This window comes from Alligator sinensis, unplaced genomic scaffold (genome assembly GCF_000455745.1).
Source record: "Alligator sinensis unplaced genomic scaffold, ASM45574v1 scaffold783_1, whole genome shotgun sequence".
Classification (NCBI taxonomy): domain Eukaryota; kingdom Metazoa; phylum Chordata; order Crocodylia; family Alligatoridae; genus Alligator; species Alligator sinensis.
In genome coordinates, this window is record NW_005842197.1 from 9,145 (window position 1) to 27,790 (window position 18,646).

The 18,646-nt window shown below is 56.9% G+C and overlaps 1 protein-coding gene across 5 annotated transcripts in view; it reads left to right on the top strand.

Moving 5' to 3' along the window:
- LOC102388610 overlaps positions 1 to 9,641 on the top strand; it is a 17,802-nt gene extending 8,161 nt beyond the window's left edge. The window contains exons 3-11 of one of the 5 annotated variants that reach the window (XM_025207481.1): positions 793 to 975; positions 1,844 to 2,032; positions 2,732 to 2,953; positions 5,166 to 5,486; positions 5,779 to 5,876; positions 6,716 to 6,908; positions 6,997 to 7,108; positions 8,586 to 8,632; positions 8,913 to 9,641. In XM_025207481.1, coding sequence (XP_025063266.1) covers positions 793 to 975; positions 1,844 to 2,032; positions 2,732 to 2,953; positions 5,166 to 5,486; positions 5,779 to 5,876; positions 6,716 to 6,908; positions 6,997 to 7,108; positions 8,586 to 8,632; positions 8,913 to 9,022 — 1,475 coding nt within the window. In that variant the 3' untranslated portion in view covers positions 9,023 to 9,641. Of the gene's footprint in view, positions 1 to 792; positions 976 to 1,843; positions 2,033 to 2,731; positions 2,954 to 5,165; positions 5,487 to 5,693; positions 6,909 to 6,996; positions 7,109 to 8,585; positions 8,633 to 8,912 lie in introns of those variants that run through there. The other 4 variants (XM_025207483.1, XM_025207482.1, XM_025207484.1 and 1 more) reach the window with 4 other exon arrangements.
- The last annotated feature ends 9,005 nt before the right edge of the window (positions 9,642 to 18,646 follow it).

Sequence of the window (18,646 nt, forward strand, 5' to 3'; positions counted from 1 at the left end):
AGCATCTCTGTAGCTACCTCTGGCCCCCCTCTAACTTCTCCACATCCCTTTTAAAATGGGGAGCAGAGACCGGCACACAGTATCTGGATGAGGCCGAACCAGTCCCGAGTAGAAAGGCGCAATCACCTCCCGTGTCTTGCACCTAATAATACTATGGATTCAGTCCAAAGACACATTGACCTTTTTGGTTGCATCACACGGCAGACTCAGCATGAGTCTGTGGTCTGCCGAGACTCCCAAGTGCTTTTCCATAGAGCTGCCATATTGGTGCTTTTGATTATTCCTTCCAACATACAGCACCAGACCATCGTCTGCATGGAATGGCATCTGGTCAGCTCCAGCCAGGTTTTGCTCACATCCTCCAACGTGTTCACAATCCTTCCTAGTTTTGTGTTATCCACAAACTTGCTCCAGAAGCTTTCTGGGCCAGAGCATGGGCATCTCTCTAGGAGATTCAGCCTGGGTCGCTGCTGGTCCTGATGCTCTGCGCAGGGATGCACCGGGCAGGGCTGCCACGGGCAGCAGCTGTGTTGTTTGAGGTTCTCTGTGGCCAGGAGGCCGGATGGGATGGGCACAGCTGGCTCTTGCCTTCCCCGTGGCTCCTGACTGCCTGAGCAGGGGAATCCCTGAATCAGAGGGGGTGACAAAGGTCCTGGTCATTCAGCAGCCAAAGGTAGGACGTCTGCGTGAGACCAGGTGGTGGCTCTGTAGTGGCCGATGAGAACAGCACGCAGGGTCCAGCTGGGGCTGGAGCCATTTCCCAGTGACGCCGTCCCCATATTCCTTCTGCAGAAAAGTGCGGAGAGCCAGTCCCCAGGGATGTCCGGGCTGAGTTCACACCCAAACAGCCCTCCTACAAGCCAGGAGACTCGGTGACATGGAGCTGCCCTGAGGGGTATCGGCCCTCGCTGGCCAACAGCACATGCACGCAGTCAGGGAGCAGGAGTATGTGGACTCCGACTGCCTGGTGTGTTGGTGAGTTTGAGACTCCCCAATTCACGGGGCTCCCAGGGGCTCTGGTGTCCTGCGTTGTGGCCCCTGCTGCACCTGGGCTTCCTCCCACCCGCCTTTCTCCCCGCACAAGCCTTGGGCATCTGCGCTGACATCTCAGCCGCTGCCATGGTTCGGGGTAGCTCTGGTCTGTGCCCCACAGCCAGGGCCTAGGCTCCCTGCACTGGATACCGCCAGGGCCAAGGGCAGGCAGGAGCTGGCAGAGGGGCTCAGGGTGCACGTGGGGGGAGGCGCAGGGCAGCCCAGGAGTGGCAGGTCAAGGGGAGAGCAGACCGGGGAACGGGCCTCGCAGCGAGGGGTCCAGGGCTGTCGGTGTGGCTGAGGGAAGGGGCCAAATTCAGCCCTGGTGCTGGCTGCTGCTGTCCTTCAACAGGAAATGGAGGGGCTGCTGTGGGGAGAGAGGGCAGGGGAGCAGCTTGGGGAGCAGGCCGGGTGCTGGGGGGGTCCTGGGGCTGAGGGCTGTTGTCACAAGGGAGCAGCTGCACCATGGTGTGGGTAGGTTGGAGGGGTGCACAGGCAGCTCAGGACAGGCGGGGCCCATGTCTTGGCACCTGTGAGGGTGCTGAGTTGTCAGGTGATGTGTGTGCTGGTGGGGGGCAAAGGGGCTGGTGGGTGCCCTAATGTTGTGGGGCATCGGGGGGGGATGTGGGCTGAGGGGTTTTTGGGGAAAAGATGGCTGTGGGCGGAGGGCACAGTCCAAGCAGGGGTGAACATCCTCTCAGCTGAAGGGAGAGGGGCTGGCAATGAGCTGTGCAGCTGGCACGGCCCTGCAGCGGAGGGAAGCATCATTAGGGAGCTGTGTTGCTGAACCAGGATCTTTCTTTCCCTCCAGGGTTTTGTACACTTAGTGGAAACTGGCTCCAGCTCATGTTTACAGAATCCCTCCCGACAGAGCTTGACGTCGGTAAGATGGTCCAGGTGAGCTGTCGCCAGGAGCAGTTTGAGTGGGGCTCAGGCTGGCTGCAGTGTGTGGACCGAGCCGGGTATCCTGAGTGGGACACGAGCCACGTGAGGTGCATCGGTGAGTGCTGTGCGCAGGCGGGGGTCGATGGGGCTGGAGGGGGATGTGAGCCCAGGGCCGGAGCTCCCCACCGGAGCTGTGAGCAGGGGGAGGCCAGCGACCCTCAGAGAGAGACGTGTGTTGAGGTGGAGCAGAGATTCCTGCTCTGGTCCGTGTCCCTGGGGCGTCAGGAGACTGCCATTGCCAGCACCAGCCCCGGTCTGGCTCCCCAGCTGCAGGCTGGGTATTTCCCTGCCTGACACACTCATGCCCTGGCTAAAGCCCCCTGTGTCCTCACCAGCCCCCTTGGCCTGGGGCAGCTCTACTGGGGGTGGAGCACAGGGAGGACAGCGGGAAGGAGTGTTCCCCATTGCAGCCCTGTGGCCAAATCCTGCACCCTGCGTCTGTCTGGGATGTTCCTGGGTCAGTGCCAGGTCCAGGCCCAGGCTCCTCCAGCAGTTTGGGGTCCCTGGTGCTTCCCCATGTAGCTGGGTGTAAGCAGCCTGCTGTGGGGACTGGGGAGCCCCTGACACCCCCGTGCCTTTGGCTGGATGGGTGGGGATCCGTGCAGGACCTGTCCCCGTGCAGTGCTCCACTCCCAGTATAGCTGCTCCAGGTCAAGGGCTCTCGGAGCTCCTGGGAAATCATCCCACAGCCCCAGACCCATCCCGGGCTGGCCAGGACACATTCCTCACCAACACATGGGTCTTGTCTCTGCAGAGAAATGCCGCAGGCCCCAATGGGACCCCAGACTCCAGGTTGCACCAGACCGACCGTTTTATAGCCGGAATGAGAGGGTGAAGCTGAGCTGCCTGGATGGGTCTCCTCCATCGCTCCCTGTGATCTACTGTGTGAGGCGAGATCAGGATAAGCAGAATGTCTGGGCTGTGGGGGATGGCTGGAGCGGATGGCGCCACATTGAAGAGAACGTGATCTGTGCAGGTGGGTGAGGGAAGAGCTGCCCCTGCACTGTCGCACTTGGCTCACTGCAGCACAAGAACCAGCTTGGTCCGTGGAGTCTCCACGTCTCTCCGGCCAGCCGGGGCAGGGCCGTGTCCAGGGCTGGCTGCCAAGGGAGCCAGGAGGCCAAGGCCCTGCTGGGTGGGTTGTGGCAGCTGGCTCAGTTCCTCTGAGCCCCTCCAGCTCCCCACGGCCAGGCCACGTTCAGCTGCAGCGGGACCCCCCAGAGCTCTGCCCAGCACAGCAGTGCTCCAGCTGTGCAGCCTCACAGGCCAGATGAGTGGTGCAGGGCTGGTCTGTGGGCTGGGTCCCATGTGCAGGGCTGGTCTGCAGGCCTCATCCAGCCCATGCTCAATGCATGGGATCGGTCTGTGGGACAGACCCCATGCACCAGATCCAGCCATGGAGCAACCCCACGTGCCCATGCACTGCATCCAGTTGTGGCCCCATCCTGGGACCCAGCCTGACCATGTGCACCAGATCAAGCTGCAAAACAACCCCACACTTTTGTGTGATCCAGTGCATGGGACTGTGTCATCCAGCCCTCCATCTTCCAGAGAGAAATCATGCACTTGTTGTAAAGTCAGAGAATCAGATTCATGGACCTGTGTAAGAGCAAGCTGCACTACTTCTACCCAAGCTCTGTGCGTCTACCCAAGCTCCCTTCCCCAGGCTTCTGGATTTGGTCTGTGCCAAATGGGCCTGTAACATGGTTCACCTGCACATTCTCCAGGGTGAATTTCATCAAGCCCTGCTGACTTGATTCGTCATAAGAACAGAAGAGCTGCCGTGTCCTGGGTCAGGCCGTGGTCCATCTTGCCCATCTGCTGTCACATGGTGGCAGGGAGCGGAGGCTGGAAGGGAGAGGGACCTGGGTTTGACCAGGGCTTTTCCCCTGTCCCTCTCTCTCTGGCAGACACCAGCATTCAAGGCCCAGGGAATTTGGATCCCTCTAACTGATCTACGATTTACCCCCGTGGCGGGCCAGTAGCGGGCGCTCCTGCACTGAGCCACCCACTGCGCTGCGCCCGAGCACCTACCGGGCTCCGAGTGCCTCCCTGGGGGTGCCTCACGTCTGGCCAGCTCCCTTCCTGGAGCACACCCATAAGTCTGGGGTCACCGCTGCCACCACCCAGGGGTCTGGACTGTTTCTGGGCCCTGTGCCCCCTGGGGTACACAGGCCTTGTAGCCCTTGAGGGTGCTTGACCCACTGCAAGACCTTGGGCTGCTTCCTTTAGCCTGAAGCACAAAAATGAGCTTCCCTTGGTCATCTGAGCCAAGGAAATAAAAAAGGCATGCCCGAACCCTCTCCCAAGGGGTCCACCCTGCTTGGTACAGTGGAGACCTTTCATCACCATCCTGATCCAATCCTGACCAGGTGGTGTTCGATGCTAGCCAATTAATTTGAACTGCATCATCACTACCTAGTGGAGTGACAGGGGATCCTGCTCCTGCCCCCAGGCCATGAGGTTATTGCCAAAACAATTGAGAGGATGAGTTCCCACCCTGCTACCTGTGGTCAGTCATTAGGCAGAGTGGGCTGCTCAAGAACCAGAGTGGTAGACACATGAGAGAGAGAGATGGATGGAGAAGGGGAACATACTACCCCCAGGGTGAGCAGGATGCTGGAGCAGGATTCCTCCACAACCCCGTCCTTTGCTCACTCTGGCTGTGCTCCTTCCTTCCTCCTGCTGTACTTCTTTCCAGCAGGGATCTGGCCACAGTGACCCTTTGCTGCAAAAAAAAGAAATCCAAGCAGGCATGGGAGGAGATGCAGCAGGGAGAGGCTGCAGGTCCAGGGGTTGCTGCTGTCACTGGGGCCCTGGCAGGTGCCTGCAGCCAGCACGTGTATGCGGGGCAGGGGTTCTCCCCATACGCTGTGTCCTCACTGCAGATTCCAGCCCCTCATGGGCTGCTGCCCCGTCAGCACTGCATGGAAGAACATGAGCTGTGCTAGGGTGAGGAGAAAGCTGGGTGACAGCAAAGGAACTGGGTGTATTTGGACCGCAGCCGCCCCTGGGCTCTGCACAGACATGGTGGTCACACATCTTTTGTCCGGGCTGCCATCAGTGAGCCTGGCCTCTTGACCCCCCCACCCCTGCACAGAGGTCAGGGCTGGTCTGACTGCAGCACCCTTCAGGGCCATGGTATCTGGGGGGTGGGGAGTAACCCCTATGTGATGTTTGTTCCACAGACAGCCCCAACATCACCACTGGGACACCAAAGATTACACCCACTAGCATTAGCCTCAGCTGGAGTTGCACACCCTCTAAGTCCTGCCTGAGCATTTCAGCCATGGAGGTCAAGTGCCTGCTGGCTGGACCCCAGGCCAACCCCTGCCGGAGGCCAGCAGACAGCGCAGGGGAGACATTAGGAGGCCGGGCTGGGACACTTACCTGCAGCAAGCTGCAACCCTTCACCCTCTACAACGTCACCATCTCTGCACGATATGGGGCTACCAGATCCTCCCCCAGTGCTGTCCTCTACACGCAGCTGCTCAGGACAAATGAAACAGGTAAGGGGTGGGGGGTGAATCGCAAGCCGTGGGTGGGAGCTGCGGGCTGTGTGCAGAGCTGGGGCAGGGGAGCAGCTGTGTATGAGGATGCTGCACCCTTGCACCTGCACCTTTCCTAGGGGCAGGGGCAGGGGCAAGGTAATTCCTCTACTGCCTTCGCTACCAGGAAGGAGCTGCATGATTTCTCAGCTCCTGCTTCCCCCACAGCTGCAGCTCTCCCCATGGTGCTGAGCTCTGGGTGCTGGGCCTGGCCCCAGGGCTTGGGCAGTGACCTGCCGTTCCTTTGCTCTAGTGCCAGGCCAGCCCCAGATAGAGCTGAGGGACCCCAGCACCGGATGCCTGCAGTGGAAGCAGCTGCCGTCCTGCCACGGGGACATCCTCGGGTACCAGGTACCAGGGCCCTTGGACTTGTTGCCCCAACCCTTTGCTGGTTGCCTCCCCCACCTTCTGCTCCATGTTTCAGGGGTTTTTAAAGCCCGTGTCAGAGGCTCTGGGTGCTGCTGGAGCCCAGGCTGGGGATGGGGACTGGGTTGTGCCAATGGCCCTGCTGGACTCATCCCCAGACGGTCCTGAAAGAGGGTCTAACCCATCTGCTCAGGGTCAGGGTCAGACCCACACTGCATTGGGGTCAGGAATTCCCCCAGGTCAGACTGGCCTGGACTGGGGGGTTTTGCCTTCCTCTGCAGTGGGGGCCTTTGCCTGCAATCTCTCGAGTACATGTTAATACGCTTTGCAAGAGCAAAACATTGGCAGTCATGGTCCCCCTGCTTTCCCTGTGGCAGGGTTGGGAGCTATGATGCCTGGTGCTATATCAGGGTGATGGTGTTGTGCTCCTCAGAGGTTGCACACTGGATGTGTCTAGGCTGGTTTGCACAGGACTGATCCTGCTCCAGGCAGGAGTTGGACTAGCTGTTACCTCTGCAGGTCTCTGCCAGCCCCACTTCTGTAGGGCTCGATGACTGTGATTTCTATGACTTGCTCCTGAGTGCCCAGCACAGCCTATCAATCTGCTGGCTGCCTTTGGCACTGTGCACCGTGAGGCCATGCTGGGAGATCGGGTCTGCCTCTGGGCAAGGTCCTTCTGTCCCTGCTGTGAGAGGTCCCAAAGGACAGTGTGGGGAAATAGGTCCAGGACCCGAGAAGCTCCCATGGGGTCTCAGGTTCCTGCCCTGGATCCCTCCAAGGTGGGGCAGGCCTGAGTCCTCCCAGTGCTGCGCTGTTCCCTGCAGCTGAACATCACGGCTTGGAGAGAGAACGATGATGGATTCTTGGAGGAGCAGGTGGTGCAGGTGAACCCATCGGTCACTGAGTACAGGCTGCCCCACTGGAGACCCGGGACCAACTACACGGTGACAGTCCAGGGCCTTACAGCTGCTGGCCTGGGGAAGGCATCGCAATGGGCCTTTGAAACGGATATCTCAGGTAATGGACTCTGCCCCCAGGGTGTGCGTTGGGGCTGAGAGTAGCCTGGAGCCCCCATATGCCAGGACCATGGGTGTCTGTGTTGCAGGGAAGCAGGAGTCCAAGCCGGCGGGGATCACGCCAGGGTACGTGGCCATCGCTGTGGTCATGCCACTGGTGCTGGCTGCTGGGGCCCTGCTGCTGTGGGTTGTGCTCTCCAGGTCAGTCTGGGGCATGTCTTAGGTCTGCTCTGCCCATCCCTGACAACTGCTGGGGGTGCAGCAGGGACAGCAGCAGGTGGGTCATAGTCCTTGGTGCTCCCTGGGGGGCTGCTCCAAGGGCAGAGGTGTAGGGACACCCAGCCCACCCCTATGCACACAGGGTTGCTGTGTAGCCAGGTTAGAACTACAAGGAACTATGACATGCCCAGTGGTAACACAACCCTTACCCAGCTCCAGCCCCTAGTGCTCTCCAAACTCACCTCTCACTCCTTGGTGTCATTGTTTGATTGGAGGGGAGGCTGCCTAATATGTCCTAGAGCAAACCTCAGTTTCTAGAAATACCAGCTAGTTCTGCCAGGGCACCTGCAGCCCTCAGGGCGAATCACAGCTTCTGACCCCCCTACAGCCATGCCCATGCCTGGCAGGTGCTTCAGCTCCTGGGCCCCCTGGCCCTTATCTCTGTCCTTGTTTTGCACAGGCCTCATGACCCTGGCCTTTGCCCAAGCGCATCTTTCTTCTTCCTCCCTTTTTCTCTTTGGACTTTAAACTCCATTGCCCCTCCGCCGTCCCACCACAGGCCTATGGTATGCCCTGAAATCAAGGCTGCTAGCCTGTCTGTAAATACTGGCATGCCTCCTGACACTGGACAAACACTTCTAGGAAAGACAAATGAAACCCACTCTGTGTCTAAACACAAACCATGGCTACCTGTCTGCATGACAAGGACTCCCCTTGCCTCCAGTGCTATTCCCCTGTGGGCACCAGCACCCTGTTGGCCTGCCTTCACAGCAGCCCCAGTGCCAGCTAGGAGAGCACCTGCATTCCCCTTGCCCTGCAGCTCTTGTCCCAGCAACCTCCAGGGCCAGACTTCCCCTCCGGGTTCAAAACCTCTGATCATACACCTCCCTGGCCCTGGCCCTACCGGGCAGGTGCCTCCCTGGGCTGTCCCAGGAGTTTCCTGGTTCACCTTGCTGGATCAGCCTCAGGGTGGCTCCCTGCTGCTGATCTCTTCTGTGCTCCTGTCCTGTCTCCTGTGCAAGGCTGTAGCCCATGGTGCTGCAGTAGCACAGCTAGCTCTGTGTTAAGGGCTGGCATCAGCTAACTCCCCCAATACCTGTTCCCTGGCAGCTTTATCCAGCTCAGGCTCTCTACTTCTCCTTCACCCTTACAATAACAGGACCCTGTGGTGCTCCCTTACAGCCCAGCACCTCCTCTCCTAGTCTCAGCTGGGCTGGGCCTGGGCCTGGGCCTGGAGCTGGAGCTGTCCCTATCTGACACCTTCGGCCTCTGTGGGCCTGGAGCAGGGGGGCACACCATGTTATGGGTCCCTCAGGTTACCCCAGCACAGACCCTGTGGGGTCATACAGCTGCCCTTCCAGGAGTGGTGCCAAGCCCAGAGCAGTGGCACAGAGGTGCAGTTAGGCATTGGATTTCCCCATGGCCAATTGCCCATGTTCAAATGTCTTTCCTCTTGCAGACGGCGCCAGGCCAGAACAAGGAGCTCAGGACAAGAGCACTATGCAGGTAGGAGCCTGGGGTACCCCCACATACAACCCTGACTGGTGCCAGTTCCTGGAAGAAACTGGCACCAGCAAAGAGAGGGGCCCCTTCTAGCTGGGGGCTGCCTGAGGGGCATGGTGGTCCCTGGAGTAGGGCAGATGCCAATGGCTCCAGAACCCCATGGCACACAAGCACCCCACATTCCTGGGGGGAGGCAGGATGCACCAAGGGCCCTGTTGAGCCCAGGGCGGGTGAGTAACTCTTTCAGGGCAGTGACATTTTCCTACTCCCCCCCCAATCACAGAGCTACAGCCCCGTGACCCATCGGACATCTACTGCCGCATCCAGGGCCCTCTGCCAGCAGTGCCCAAAGCTGCCGAGAATGATATCCCTGCCTTGACCCTGAAGGCCTGAGCCACTGCCATGCTGGACACACATGGAGAGCCTCTCCCCTCTGCAGGCCAAGACATCAGAGCTACGGTGACAGTTCCTGCACTCTTCAGGCATCAGGAGAAAGCAGAGGCCTCTGGACCAACTGCGGGGCTTGAGAGTGTGGCAAGATAGGACCCATGTGGCCCCCAACCCTGTGCTGTTTTTCCCCTGCCGAATCCTGCCTTCCAGTCCAGGCAACCTCAGCCTACCTTGGCCACAAAACACACTCTAGTCCTTATCCTCTATCCACACAGCAAAAAATCAGGTTTGGGAAGTCTCCAGTCACCCCCTTCCTACGGCCTCTGCCTCCCCTCCAGCCGGAACCCAGCCACCTCGGGGAAACAGAAACCAAAGAACACAAGTGACAGCCTCAGCTCAAAGGAGTGTCCCACATGGGACTCGGCGCACCCCTTGGGATTGGGCTCCAAGTGGAATGGAAAACACAACAGAAAGAGCCTGGAGGAATTAGCTTGCTTCCTATGCAGGTCCCAGCTTCTCTTCCCTCACGGCCATTTTAAGAGAACTCTAATGGGTTGGCGAGGCATGATTTCCCCTTGACAAAGCTGTGTGGTTTCTTCCCCAGCAAGCCATGTTCATCAATTTGCTGAACTGTTCTTTTATTATTATTATTATTATTATTATTATTATTTTCTCTACCAGTTTTTCAGGATCAGAATTTAGGCTCACCAGCCTACAGTTCTCTGCATCCCCTCTAGAGCCTTTTTAAATGCAGGAGTCACATTTTGCCACCCTCCTGTCCTCTAGTACCATAGCTGGTTTTAGTGCTGGTTGAACACTGCAATCAGGAGTTCAGCAATCCCTCATCTGAGCTCCTCCCGGATACTGGGGTGAATGCTTTCAGGTCCTGGTCATTTTCTACTGTATAGCGTAAGCCTGCTACTGCTGTACTGGTACAACAGCCTTCTCGTGTGGCTTGTTGGGGCAGTGCCCAGGGAATGCAAGACTAGATTCCGGGGACTGTGTTTTTTACCTGCATATCCCATATTGGTATGCATGTGCAAGGGGGTGCCAAACTCTTTTGTGTTTGTTTTCTCTCTGATAACATGCAAGGATCTCAATACTTTGAATGCACCCCCTTCAAAAACAGGAGATGGAAAAGTGGGAATGGCAGAAACAGCATCATGGACCAAACCATAGAGTTAGCCCAAGACCAAAGTTCTTAACTATATACAATTGATTGAGTTACCAACATTTATATATAAAACTCTTTAAGATCGATATGATAAGATAGATATAATTACAGATACAGATACAAATATGCATATAAAGGTCTGTTGGCAAGAGGAAGTCAGCACTAGGGAGGGGTGGATCCCAGGACAGTCAATCCACCAAGTTTATACCACAAGTGGGTTAGCTAATAAAGACATCCTTACAGAGCCCATTATACAGAATTAATACACCCAACTATTTATAACACCAACAATAGCAATAGATACCGAATAGGAAACATACTGATACCAGGTATTAGACGCACCCTATCTGGGTTCCAACCACTTGGTCCCTCAAATGGGATAGGGTCTTCTCCCCCCAGCCCCACTCCCCCCAGGGTCCCTTGCCTGGGGGCACCTCCCCTGCGGCACCCAGGTTCCTGCTAACTCATGGTCCTTCCCCTGGGGGCTGTTGATCTGGCCTCTGGGACCCCACACCGTCTCAGGCCTCCTGGAGCCATTGGCCTCAAGTTGAGGGTTCTTCCCTCTGGACCATGTGCCCCACATTGGGCATTCAGGGAGCTCTTATGGGGGCCAAGCCCTCACTAGCTCCGACTCCCCAGCCTCATGCCAGGGGTCATTCCCCTTCCTGGGCCCTGCTCTGGGCACCAGGGCTCTTAGTTTAATGGTGAGCCATACTGTGGGGCTCTGGTTAGCCTAGAGCTGGGGCTAACATGAGCAGCCTCAAGCTGCTCCCAGGGCCTACTCTCTGTGCACCAATCCACACACTGCGTCACTCAGACACTTGCCAGGTTTGTGGGCTCAGGTCACATCAAGCACCTTCCAGAGCCTGAGCACCATGCGCTGATCCACATACCATTGAAGCTCTGGCAGGGTCCCCATGATAGTCTTTGGAGCTCCACTCTCCTCACCATCCCTCCCCGTCTGCCCAGCATGCTGAGCACACTGGGCTTTTATTTACACCAGTGGCCCCGCCCCTGAAGGGTGCTGGACCTGCAAAGCACAGTCTTCAATCAGGTCCAGGGACTCCTCCCCCCACCCTCTGAGCAGGGGCGGGGGCAGCCCCCCCCCCCACCCTCTGAGCAGGGGCGGGGCAAGCCCCTTCCAGCTGTTACCTGATTGGTGGAAATGTTCCACCAGTCCAAAGTGTCCTTCTCCAAGCCAGGCTTGCCAGGCAAAAGCAGCAAGTCCACCACACTCCCACTGGTTAATTAAAGGGTTGTAGATGAGTCCATTGATGGTTACGAAGGCTGATCCTTAAGTCTGAGTCTCTGGTAAATGCCACAAGTGATGGTTAAGGGGGGAGGCGGGGGTCAAACTGCAGATTGTCTTGGTCTTGTTTCCTGTCCTTCCATTTCTGCCATTTTTTTGCCTCCAAGGCAAGACAGTTTTCTGCGAAGTAAGGTGCATTCCCATGTAGCTCTCTCCCAGGCTAGTTTTTCCCAATTTGTGGTGTCAATGCCATGCTTCTAGAAGATAGGCCAATGTGGTGCCTATCTTCAAGAAAGGGAGGAAAGTGGATCCGGCTAACTATAGGCCCATCAGCCTGACCTCTATCCTGGGGAAGATCTTAGAAAAGTTTATTAAAGAGGCTATCCTTAATGGACTGGCCGACGTCAACATCTTAAGGGATAGCCAGCACGGGTTTGTTGCGGGTAGGTCTTGCTTGACCAATCTCATTTCCTTCTACGACCAGGTGACCTATCACCTGGACAAGGGAGAAGAGATTGATGTCATATATCAAAAACTTCAAGAGGCGCAGCGGGGTTGAGGTGCAGCGGGGTGACAGCTGCAGGGATGGTGGCCCCTGCTGCGGCCACGACACCTGCCAGCTGTGGAGGAGATGGGTGCAGGGGGTTCTGGGGCCCGGCACCCCTGTCTGCTGCTGACAGACAAAACTCGTGCCGTGGGTGCTTGTGGGACTGCCTGTGTCTGTCCTGGGGCAGTTGCTTGTCCATATTGAGTCTTTCCTCTCCTTAGCCTGATTTTGTAGGTGTTATTTGATGGCAATTAACTGGCTACATTAGCTAGGTCCTGTGTATTGTGCTGGTCCCTGTGTGAATCATGACTGACTGGTAACTGGGAACACAGTAGCTTAGCAGCCAGGCCTGCGGTAGTGTCTCCCACACCCCAAGACAGAGCCAGTCAGTCCCACAAGCACCCATGGCATGAGTTTTGTCCATCAGCAGTAAGAGGTGCAGGGCCCCAGAACCCCCTGCACTGATCTCCTCCACAGCTGGCAGGAGTCGTGGCCACAGCAGGGGCCACCATCCCTGCAGCTGTCACCCCGCTGCGCCTTAACACACGCAGCGTCACCCATGGCACCAGTTTTGCTTGTGCGCAGCTTGAGAGGCAGTTCCCCCCAAACCCCTGCACCTATCTTCTTGAAACATGGCAGACTTTATGCTCTCAGTAGAGGCTACAACTCCTGCAAGCTTCACCCAAATCAGACAAAAAACAAGAAAGTTATAAATATTTCATTGATTCCCCATTATACCCTATGGCTGGATCTCCGAAGTGGTAGGGGCCAGCACCACCTCCCTTGGAAGTTGGTTCCAGCTCCTAGCCGCCCTAACTGTGAAGTAGTTTTTTCGGATGTCCAATCTGTACCTCCTCTCCATCAACTTGTGCCCATTACTCCTTGTTATGCCAGCGGGGGCTAGGGGAAACAGCGTCTCCCCCAAACCCTTCTGGTTCCCCCTAGTGAGTTTATAGACGGTCACCAGGTCCCCCCTCAGCCTTCTCTTGTGGAGGCTGAATAGGTTCAGGTCCCGCAGTCTCTCACTGTAGGGTCTGCCCTGTTGTCCCCGGATCATGCGGGTGGCCCTCCTCTGGACCCTCTCCATGTTGTCCACATCCCTCCTGAAATGGGGCGCACAGAACTGGACACAATACTCCAGCTGCGGCCTGACCAGCGTCGCATAGAGGGGGAGGATCACCTCCCTGGCTCTACTCGAGATGCACCTGTGGATGCACGACAAGGTCCGGTTAGCCCTGCCAACCATGACCTCGCATTGTCGGCCCATGTTCATCTTGGAGTCAATAATGACACCAAGATCCCTTTCCGCCTCCGTGCTCTCAAGTAGGGAGTTCCCCATCGTATAAGTGTGCTGCTGGTTCCTACTACCCAAGTGCAGCACCCTGCACTTGTCCGTATTGAAACACATCCTGTTCCTGTTTGCCCACCCCTGTAACCTATCCAGATCCTTCTGCAATCTCTCTCTCCCTGCTAGCGTGCTCACCTCCCCCCAAATTTTGGTGTCATCAGCGAATTTAAACAGGTTGCTTTCCACCCCAACATCAAGATCGCTGATGAAGAAATTGAACAGCGCAGGGCCCAGGACCGAGCCCTGAGGGACTCCACTACCCACCTCCCCCCAAGTCGAGTATGATCCATCCACCACCACCCTCTGAGTGCGACCCTTCAGCCAATCTGCAATCCATCTGACTGTGTAGGCATCTATGCCACAGTCGCCTAGTTTATTAATTAGGATGGGGTGAGAGACGGTGTCAAAGGCCTTGCTGAAGTCCAGAAAGACTACATCCACCGCGACACCTGCGTCCATGGCCTTTGTGACCTGATCATAAAAGGCAATCAGGTTGGTCTGACATGATCTCCCCCTAATAAATCCATGCTGATTGCCCCTGAGCATCATTTCTGATGCCAGCCCATCACAAATGTGCTCCTTGATGATCTTCTCAAAGAGTTTCCCCAGGATTGAAGTGAGACTGACGGGCCTATAGTTGCCCGGGTCCTCCCTTTTCCCTTTCTTGAAGATGGGGACCACATTAGCTACCTTCCAATCGTCTGGCACCTGGCCCAAGCACCACGATCGCTCGTAGAGCCGTGCCAGGGGCCCTGCAATAACCCCAGCTAGCTCCCTCAGCACCCTGATTCTTTTAAGAATTTGGGGCACAGTTCCCCCCAATTCCCAAAACCAATCTTCTTGGAACTTGGCAGGCTTTGTGGCCTCACCAGGGTCCACCACCCCTGCAGTTTTTATCCCCCTATGTAGTAATACCTAGACATGACATGAGTTTGGCTTTCAAGAATTTGGGGCACAGTTCCCCCCAACTCCCTAAACCAATCTTCTTGAAACTTGGCAGGCTTCATGCTCTCTGTGGAATCCACCCACCCTGAAAATATCATCCAAATCAGGCAAAAAAAACAACAAAGTTATAGATATTTTATTGTTTCTGCATTATACCCTATGGCTGGATCTTCGAGGTGGCTCTGAAGCACTTCGGAAGCTCCGGACCACTTCGGGAAGCCGAATAAGGCCAGCGCCTTACATCAAAGCAGCCTGGATGTGCTGCTTCAGACCCCAAAGCGTCCAAAGTTTCTCCGGATGCGAAGCTCTGTCTGAAGCCTCGCGCGGCCCAATGGCCCAGCTTCCTCAGAAGGTGGGCAGGGTGCTTCTGGCCTTGCCTCACCGCTGCTGTGTGGTCGGACCATTCTGCTCTCCTGGTTGTGGATCCCAAAAACTATGGCCTTTGGTGGTGGGGAACCATCCTGCTGTGTGAGTGGTGCAGACAAAGGAGATGAACAGCTGCAAGCAGCGCTCTCTCTCTGTGGGGCTGGAGAAGGGTTTGATGCCTTCTGGTTTGAGAGCACAAGGTAAAGGAGAAACCTTCACAGAAAAGCCCTGCAGGTGCTGCTCCATGTGAGAGAGGTGGACTTTCCACCCACACTCAGGTGGAAGGGGACAAACAGGCCAGCATGTGACTGATTTGTACCTTGCACCCCTGGCGCATGAATTTGGGGTATGGTGTGACTCAGAAGCCTCCCTTGGGGGGGGCGGTTAGTGTCAGGCTGTGCATCTGAGTTGTTGAAGGAACTGATTTTAGTCTTTAATGTGCTGCACACCTCTGCCGAGAAGAGGAAATAGTGGTGAAACTCTTTATCGAGTGACCCCAGACCATACAGGATGCATGGCCACTTTCAATAAACATCCCGCAGTACAACCAGGGGCTGAGCCCTTCAGCCTAAAGAAACAGAGAGGGAGAGGTGAGGAATCAAAGGTGGCGTTAAATGTGCCCCCACAGCCCCGCTGTAAGGAACCCTGACATAGGAGCAAAATATCCCAGGTTTGGGAACTGCAGGCGTCTGGCTAAAATATGCCAGAGTGAGAGCTAGACCTGACCAAAGAGGCTTGATACGTGGTGTGGAAAAATAAAGGCGGCTTCCAGCAGAGACCCACCTGCACAAAGGGCGAGTGCAGTTTGGGGAGGCATGCCCAGGAGCATCAGGTGCAGGGCGTGGAGAAATCGTGTCCCCGCCCCCCACCCCGCAGTCTGCCTCACTGCTGGGAGCAGGCAGCCCCTGCCCTAGCTGTTTACCACCCAGCTCTGATCTGGGCTGGAGACACTGCTGACACAGAGGGGCCTGCTCCCTTTGTCTCAGTTTCCCTGCCACTGCAGGGCGTGTGACTAGTCCCCTCACCTGGAAAGGTGATGTCATTTGGAAGCACCAAGCAACAGCCAATGGGGCTGCTTCTGCTGGGAATTTAGCGGTAAGGTCATGACAGGTGTATAAAATGGTCCCCATGAGGAAGGGGAAGGAGACATATTTGGGAAGCACGTGACCTCTGGAGCTCTTTCAGGCTCCAGATGAACCTGTGAGTCACTGACCTGAAATGTAGCCAGTAACGGTGTTCTTGGAGCGTGTCAAAAGGCTACCAAGCCATTTCTGTTTGCTCAGAGGTATTCTTTTGATACTTCTCTGACTTGTACCTGTCCCCAGGCCTACACTCTCTACCCAATAAAGCTATCCACTATAGCAAGCTTTGTGGTACAAGATTGGGAGGGATTGGGCATACCTTTTTATTCCCTTGGTTTAGCTGGCTAAGGGAGGCTACTTTCTGTGCTTTAGATTAAAGAAAACTCCCCAAGATCTCACAGTGGTAAAGCGCACTCAAGGTCTACAAGGCCTGTGTACCCCAGGGGGCACAGGGCCCAAGGGATGACCAGACCCTGGGTGGTGGCAGCGCTACCCCAGGCTTGTGGATGTGCTCCAGGAAGGGGGTTGGCCAGAATTTGGCACCCCTGGGGAGGCATCTGAAGCTTGTTTTTTTGCCGGGCGGAGTGAGGTGGGTGGCTCTGCACAGGGGCACTCCCTACTGGCCCGCCACGTCCCTCACCGACACGTGGGCCTCATGTGTCTGCAGAGAAATGCCGCAGGCCACAGAGGGACCTGGGCCTCCAGTTTGCACCAGACTGGCTATTTTATGGCCAGGACAAGGAGGTGAGGCTAATCTTCCCTGGGGTGCATTTCCTTTCTCTGTAGCTGGGGCACAGTTTCTTCCAGAGAGCCGTGGAGTGTGTATTAGCATCCTTTGCAGCAGCAGGACAGTGGCAGCTGTGGCCTCCCTGGGGCAGGGGCAAGTGTGATGCCTGGGTCTGTGTCACGTTGCTCAGAGTTTAGACGCTGAATGTGTCTGGACTGGTTTGGACAGGCAGTGGTTGGTCTGGATGTGACCTTTGCAGGTCCCTGCCAGCCCCACTCCTGTAGGACTTGATGACTCTGTGATTTCTTTGACTTGCTCCTGAGTGCCCAGCAAGGCCTGTCAGTCTGCTGGCTGCCTTCAGCAGTGTGCACTGAGAGGTCTTGCTGGAGGATGGGTTCTGACTCTGGGCAGGGTCCTTCTTTCCCTCTAGTTAGAGGTCTCAAAGGGTGGTGTGGAGAAATAGCTGCAGCACCCCCAGAAGCCCCTGCAGGGTCTCAGGCTCACACCCTGGAGCCCTCCAAAGTGGAGCGGTCCTGAGTCCTCCCAGCGCTGTGCTGTTCCCTGCAGCTGGACATCCTGGCCCAGACAGAAAATAATAGCACGTTCCTCGAGGGGCAGGTACTACAAGGAAACCCACTGGTCACTGAGTACAAGGCGCCCCGCTGCAGCCCCAGGACCAACTACACCGTGACAGTCCAGGGCCTCACAGCCGCCGGCCTGGAGGAGATGTTGCAATGGGCCTTGGACATGGAAAGATCAAGTAATGGCCACTGCCTCTGCCCCATGGGACACCCGACGAGGCGGAAGTAGCCTGGAGCCCCCTGTAACTGACTGTGACAGGACCTTGGGTCTGTGCATTGCAGGCAGACAAGGATCACATTGGGGTAGGTGGCCATGGCTATTCCACTGGTGGTCATGCTCTCCGGGGTGGTCCTGGGTATGTCTTAGGGCCACTGTGCTGAGCCCCAATGGCTTCTGGGGGTCGTGGCAGGGACAGGAGCAGTGTGGGGGTGGAATGTGGCCCCTCGTGCAGCGGTGCTGGGGTCTCCAGCCCACGCCTGTGCAGACAGAGCCCTGGCACCTCCTCCCCTGGGCTGAGCTGAGCTGGGCTGGGCGCGCAACTGTTCCTACCAGGTAGGAACCTGGTGCAACCTCCAACCACCGCCATGCCCAGATCACTGATGGAGATATTAAGTACAACTGGTCCCTGGGGTGCTCCACTTGATACCAGCTGCCAACTAGACATCAAACTTTTCATTACTACCCTCAGAGCCTGACGATCCAGCCAGTTTTCTATCTACTTTATAGTCCATTCATCCAACCTGGACTTCCTTAGATTGCTTGTGAGAGTGTTGTAGGAAATGTCATCTAAAGCCGACTCCCTACAGCCTACTGCAGCATCGAGCCCTCTGCTACTAGTGCCTGGAGCTGCCCGTGGTGGTGTCCCTGCCTTGGCCCTGAAAGCCTGAGCCACAGCACAGCTGGCCAGGCATGGTGACCCTCTCTGCTCTGCAGACCAAGGCAGGACAAGCAGAGGCCTCTGGACCAGGTTTGCAGGGGGAGGAGATCTGCAGCTCAGCACTGACACTTGCTGCCCCGCAGCTGTGCACAGAGGAGCCCATCAGAAAGGAGGTGATGCTGGCATGGGGCTGCAGCAACATGTGGTCCATCAGCCTTGGGGCCTGGGGGGTTGCGTGCACTGAGTGCACCTGTGCTGGACGTGTGTGTCCATCCCAGGGACACTAGCACAGACCCTGCAGTGGGTCGCACAACAGTGGCCAGGCTAAAAGGGTCCCAGACATACAGCAGGGACGGTTCCCCCAGCTCTGACCTGCTCTTTCCTGTCCCCAACCTGGGACCACAGCTGGATCCCCAGTGCCCCCAAGGCAAGCACCAGGGGGTCACAGAGGATAGACTTGGGGCCATGGGAGAGTGCTGGAAGGAGACAGGTGGGCTCTGCTCCCCGGTACTGTGGCAGAAATGCCCCGTCGGTGCCCCTCTCCAGAGATCTGTCTCAGCCAGCCTGAGAGGCTGCTGTTGAATCTCTCACAGCAGGGATCTCGCTCCTTGTCTGCAGACAAAAGCCTGGCGCCTGGGAGGCGATGCTCTGGTCACCTGGGCAGGGGGGGAAGACCCGGCCCTGTGCGCGGGCCCAGGTAGCCAGGGATGCCATGCAGATTGGACGGTTT